Here is a 6,403-nt window from a genome sequence, read left to right on the forward strand (position 1 = left end):
AGTAGGCTAAGTCTGTGAGAGCAAATACTACCTCTACTGCCATCTTCCCTACGTGAATCATTCATGGGACTCCCTCTCTACTGAGACCAACCCCACTTCCTACTCCTCAAGGCAGCATCCCAGGCAGCCTCCTCTCAATCATAAGAGATGAAACTCACTTGCCATCCCTGGTCTAGGCATGCACACCATGCTTAAAGGCCTATTCCAGATTACCTGTCAAGATTCCCTCAGACACCTTTATTGTGTGCCAAATACTTGATTCTTTATCTTTATTTCATGTTTCTCAATAACCCCAGGAAAGCCCCTGGGTGCAACTAAAAAAACCCAGAGGGAAAATAATGTGCTTCTGTGTGAAGACAGATGAGATGTGAAAGTTCAGAACAAACTATATGTGTATAACTATCCATCTTCCATTCCATCAGGGCCTTCCCAAGGCCCAGAAGTGAAAAGAAAACATCTTCATAGGCCAAATGCAAACTCCCTTAGCTCTTGTTGGTTCTCAGAAAAGTTCCCACAGACACCAAGAATCCTGGTAACCAGATGGGCATGTGTGCGGTTCATCCTTGACAGTGAAATTTCAAAGGTGCCATACATGGTGACTACTCATGACCAAGTCTTCCCCTGTCCCAGCCTCTTGAACCCCCTAGAAAACATACAAACACAACCCACATACACAATACAAAATGAAAGGCTCAACAGGTGGTTACAGAGGGCCTGCTTCACCATTCTCTCATTCTTCCCAGTGCTCCTCCTCCTGACAAATAACACACACCCCAAAGACGATAGTTCTCAGTTCAGGAGGAAGGGGAGGACTGAGCCAGTAATAATCAGGTGAGACCCTCACTTGTCGGCTAACTTTCAAATAAAAATCACAGCAGGAAGAAGTGAACAAAAGCTACTTCCCAGCAGGCAGACAAGATTAATCAACAAGGAACAAGGCTGCAGAACAGCAGTGAAATCTTAAGCTGGTATTTTCACTTCCTTGAGGATACTCCTCCTGCTTATAAATAAACATGGTGCACTGGGGCCAGCTGCAGAGGAGGGAGAAAGGAAGGGGCCCACAGAAGCAATGGCTCTTGAAATTAAGTCTCAATAAGACCTCCAAGGTAATGCCAGCTAACACTCTTCTTGTATCACAGAGAGCGGGGCCCCAGGGAGGGTTGGCCTTAGGACTTTGACATTGGGTCAGACCAATGCTAGGGATAGAACCCAACTATGCTTCCAGCCAAAATCTTTCCTCTCACAATTCAACTTAAACATTTACCTAGCTCCTACCCTGTACCGCACCACAGTGCCAGGAAATAACTCCTCAACCAACCTGAACCCTCCATTAACAGGATCATTTTCTGCATTCCACTTTTTAAAAGCAAGCCCCAAGAAAAGACAAGCTTATGTTTAAGAATCTGTGGTCTTTCCCACCCCCCTCCATTTGTTTTGCAACAGTTGGGGAACATCTTGAGGACAACCCGCATTCCTTCCAGTCCACTCTCCTTCTACATTGCTGACCCAGGGCACATAGACTTTATGTTCCAATCATAATTCTAGCACTTAGCCAGATCTTCAGCCACCAAAGTAAGATTCTGCTTTAAATATCACACTGTACTTTCTAAAAACTAACATATTTTAAGGATGTGCAATGTGGAAATAAGGTCTTTTCTGCATAGTTATCAGTTATTTAGAAAATTTGTTTGTTGAAGTATGACTCCTTTTTTCCTCATGTAGTGAATTGGAGTTTTTGTCTACTAACCCTGACAGTGGTGGGATGATCTGGATCTAACATTCTGGGCTTCAGCCAAAATTCTGTCCATCCTTGGAATAAATGTTTTAAAACAGAGCACTCTCCCAAGAAGGCACAAGGCAATCTCTGTGTGCTCATCCAGTGCACATGAACATACTCTTCCCAGTTGAAATTTATTCCTGCCTAGGGCTTGAGTTGTTTGTAAAGAAAACAAAATAACTTAAAGAAGTCAAGCAGCCCAGTCCTCAATGGGCTCCCATGTTCCATACAGATATCAATGAGATTCTAACAAGGCCAACCTTATTACTGCACTAAGTATCTCTTACTTAATTCTTCCTAGGCTAAGCCAAGGGAGTTAGGAGGAAGACAGATGGTAAGAAAGCAGCATCTTAAATTGGTCTTCACGCCAACATCTTTTCCCAGTGGGCACAAGCCTGTCCTGTTGCCCACTGACTTCCATCTCCTGAGGATATGGTGGCCAACTCCCCTGCTTTTCCCAGGACCTCTGATTTCCTTCAACACAACCAACCTCTACTGAGTGCACTCAAGTGCTAGGTACTTCAGAAAAGAGCCTTGTAAGGCAGTAAAGGGTTGGAGAGGCAAATAAGCCACAGTCACTGACCTAAAAACACTCAGAGCCAATGGCAACACAGACATCCACAAGCACCAGCTGGCAACAGCTATCAGCTTGTCTTATAGCCTCTGGTTAGAAGGAAAGCACTCTTCTCCATCCTCAGAACACAATGACAGGTCTTCCTTAAATGTTCCTTGATGTGACAGAGGCTTATAAATCCATGGAAAGATTGCTTACAGGAAATGAACTTGTGAACAAAAATCACAGGACTCCATACCAGGGTCTTGGGAACTGGAAAGAGATCAATTTAGGACCACTGTCAAGGCTGGGCACGAGTGGAAAGAATAGCAGACCAAAAATCTAAAGCTTGTTTCTTTACCAGCTCACCTCACATCCTTGGGCAAGGCACATTCTCTCTGCAGTTCTACAGCTGCAAGGGGAGGACAGGAACAGTGGTTTTTGTTACTAGAACCCATATATCTTTCAAATTCTATTTTATCTAGAACCCCAGTATATAAAACAAAAGGGAAGTTGCTTGTGCTGAATCAGGATTGGGGAGCCCAGAGGTGGGTGGCCCTCAGGGAAGCCAGTTTAAAAACCACCAGAGTGGATTAAGTCTGAGAGCCCCTTCCAGAACTTTTATACCCACTTACATACCTGGCAAGACAGAAGAAATCATCATTAATTTACTGTTCTTTGTGGTGCTTGGCAATTTATATATCATGTGTCATTGAAACCTTTGCAGCAGAAACATGAGGTGAACCAGCCTGTGAACTAGGTTCTCTTGTAAACTACGATTTGTTGGCAAGAAGCAGAACTGGGATTTGAAACAAGGGTTTTGTGACTCCTAATGTGGTATTCTTATTCCTCACTAAGAGGTATATGGAAATTTAGGCTGAGTGGATAGTTTCCTTTAATTATAAATACAAATGTTCATATATGCATATGGAAAACCATCTTGAAGAATATACCTCTCAAAATTATCATTACCTATCTCTGTGCAGTAATAATGTGAATGATTGTCAAGTCTATTTACCAATATTTTCTAATTTTCCTATAATGAACAGGAACTATTTACATGAAACAACTGCTGCTTATTAAAGTGGTTTTCATAATTACCAACAGACACTTCCATGCTGGTTTCTATGAAGAGCTAGGGATTGGAGGGACAGGTGGTATCTCTGACCTTTTGGAGTTGACAGTGGGAACAACGATCCTAAATCCCACAAATTCTCACTTGAGAGGGTCTTAGGCTGACTCGAGGGGCAGTTCTCATGGTCATTTAAGGTCTCTGAAGCTCTGCCTTTGGGGAGTGTGGTTGTTTTAGAAAGTAAAAGCAAGTCCCTGAAACTCCTTCCAAATATGTACCTTCCTCTCCACCCCCCTCAATGGCTTTGTACAGCTGGGGGTGAGTGAATAAAATTTAAAATGGTCACATGGACCTGAGACCAGAAGTTCACACTACCCAGCGCAATAGTATCTATAGAGAGTGAGCCCTCCAACCAGGCTGACTTAAGCTCTCTGGCTCCACCTGAGGCCCTCCCAGAAGCCACTGGCAAAAAGGAAGATCACAGCACTACTTTAGGAGAGAAAATATCACCCTGAAGGCAAGACAGGCTTTGGTGAGGCATGAGGTGGGGCAAGGCGTGCCAGCTTCTTCCCTGTATTATTCATGGCAGTTCTGCTGTAGAAATCTCTTAAATATTTAACATGCCACCTTGAGGTACAGCACAAACCTCCAGAAGTCGGCAACAGCTGTGGAGAGGCCTGCATGGAATGAAAGACTTGGGGGCTGAGGCACGTACACTCTGGCTTTGGTAGGGAAGCCCAGATTGGTGGCCAGGAGACAATGCTGAGAAAGACTTAAGAAGGCCATCCCTGGCTGCTGCTTGGAAAATCAGTCAAGAACTGAAGGAAACAGGAGATGTTTCAAAACCGCAGGGAATGATGGTGCCTGATCAAGGGGAGTCCAGAACCCCTCTTTGTCAGACAAAGAAAAAGCCTGAGACACACCTCCTGCCTCAGATCCCCAGACCAATTTCAGCCCCAGCTCTTCTGAGCAGGTGTCAAAATCTGACTCAGGTGAGAACTGGAACAGCCACATCTATCTCCAAAGGGGAATAAATCTATGAGAGAAGGAGCTCTTCAAATGTCTGCTCAGCTCGGGTTTGACAGAGAAAAAAGACCCCCAAGTCCACACCCAATGACTTCACACAGGCCTCAACCCAGATGACTGTCTCTCCTGCAAGGCCTAGGAGGTATCATCACCACCATCCAGGTGACTGTCACTTGGAAATTTCCCGTTAATTCCTGAAGACGCCTCTCTCTCTCTCTCTCTCTCTCTCTCTCTCTCTCTCTCTCTCTCTGTCTCTCTCTCTCTGTCTCTGTCTCTCTCTCTCTCTCTCTCTCTCTCTCTGTCTCTCTCTCTCTCTCTCACACACACACACACACACACACACACACACACACACACACCACCCCATCCCACCCCTCTCCGCCAAAGGAATCAGACATGGGGGACTTGCATTTGCCGCCGCCAATTTGAGAATCCTAAAAAGGAGTGTTTTCAACCCCACTGAGAGCCCCGCCTCCAGCTCTCCACCCTTCTCCGCACTGACCACACCAGGCAGCGCTCCAGGCTCCTTCGGGCTCTGCCTGTCAATTTCGGTTGACAAAAAAGAGGCGGCCGGCGGGGCGCGGAGACAGGCGACCCCAGCCAGCATTTCTCCCAAAGGAGAGAGACGCTTGTCATCGCAGCGCGCCCACTCGGGGCCTCTGCAAATCCCACCAACCAGCGGAACAAAGAGGCAGGGGCGCGGCGAGAGGAGCCCCCAGCGGAGGCTGCATGATCCCCAGCCCTCGCGGGCCCGTCCGCCCGGTCCCCCACGCCCCCGCCGGACCCCGCAGGGCAGTAGCCACGTCCTGCGCCGCCCGCTCGCTGGCGACCTCAGCAGCTACTGTACCTACTAAAATTAGCGGCTACTGGGTATTAATAGCCGCAGCACCCGGGGGCGGACACAGCCTGGGGCCGGGGGCGGAGAAGGAAAGGAAGGGACACGGGGAAGAAGGCCACTTACACTACGAGTCTGGAGATGATCCATGACACCATGGCGGGCGGCGGGGCGGCTGCGGGCTGCTGGGCAGCGGGGCAGCTGGGAGGCTGCGGCTGCGGCGCTCCGGGCACGTCCGTTCGCGCACGGCCGCCGCCACCAGACTGAACGCGCTCGCAGCGTCAGCGCAGTCGCGGCACGTTGCGGCGGCTGCCCCGGCCCCCGGGGCTCAGTGGGCCCGCGGGGATTGGGCGGTGAGCGGGTCGGGCACCGGCTTGACCCGCCCCACCCTGCTGGACCGGGCTGCCGTAGATTTCGGGTGCTTCCCCCCTGCGCCCTGGGGCACCAGCCACTCAAGTGGAACCCTGAGGTGGTCCAATTGGCAGGGCAGGAACCCAGGTGTCTCCCACCCTCAGTGTTAATTGTGGGAAACTGAGACATGAACCTGGACCTTGGAACCTGCCTACCTATTCTGGTTGGGATTCAGTCATCCCTTACTCAGCTATAGCGCAAGCCTCAGGACGGACTTACCTGTATTCAGACCTGATCCTTCCACAAGGCATTAACTGCATAAGAAACAAATCTGGGCATGTGTCTCCCCTACTGAAAATTCTAGAGTTCCTACATGATCTGGTCTCTGCCTAAAAACTCACTGCCATCACCATTCCCCAAACATCCCCGTAGCTGTTTTTACTTGAGGCATTTTGGATATATGCTCTTCCCTTTCCCCTGTTCATGGTGCATTCCATGCCTCATCTTTATCAAGGCTCAGATAAAAGGTTAGTTCCCAAGGAAGACCTTTCATTAGGGGCTGCTCCAGCATTTTGGTGTGGAACTGGCTCAGAGCTACAATCTGGCCAGGAGGAAGCTAGAAGTTGCTATTGCATAGCACCAGTGTCCTACTGAGCCATTTTGGAGCCTTGGGCAAAAGGGAAACTGTGCATCTGATAAACACTCTTTATTTGTATTTTTAAAAATACATATTGTGTCCTGGCCACATGGCTCACATGGTTGGAGCATCTTTCTGTGCACTGCAGGGTT

The 6,403-nt window shown here is 48.4% G+C and overlaps 1 protein-coding gene across 5 annotated transcripts in view; it reads right to left on the reverse strand.

Moving 5' to 3' along the window:
• Positions 1-5,512, reverse strand: part of REEP1 (receptor accessory protein 1) — a 107,848-nt gene extending 102,336 nt beyond the window's left edge. For all 5 annotated transcript variants that reach the window (XM_090281679.1, XM_090281678.1, XM_090281677.1 and 2 more), the window contains exon 1: positions 5,390-5,512. In XM_090281679.1, the coding sequence (XP_090137805.1) occupies positions 5,390-5,421 (32 nt within the window). In that variant the 5' untranslated portion in view covers positions 5,422-5,512. The remainder of the gene's footprint in view (positions 1-5,389) is intronic.
• Positions 5,513-6,403: the final 891 nt, after the last annotated feature.

This window comes from Furipterus horrens, unplaced genomic scaffold (assembly GCF_987537825.1).
Source record: "Furipterus horrens unplaced genomic scaffold, mFurHor1.1.pri manual_scaffold_6, whole genome shotgun sequence".
Classification (NCBI taxonomy): Eukaryota; Metazoa; Chordata; class Mammalia; order Chiroptera; family Furipteridae; genus Furipterus; species Furipterus horrens.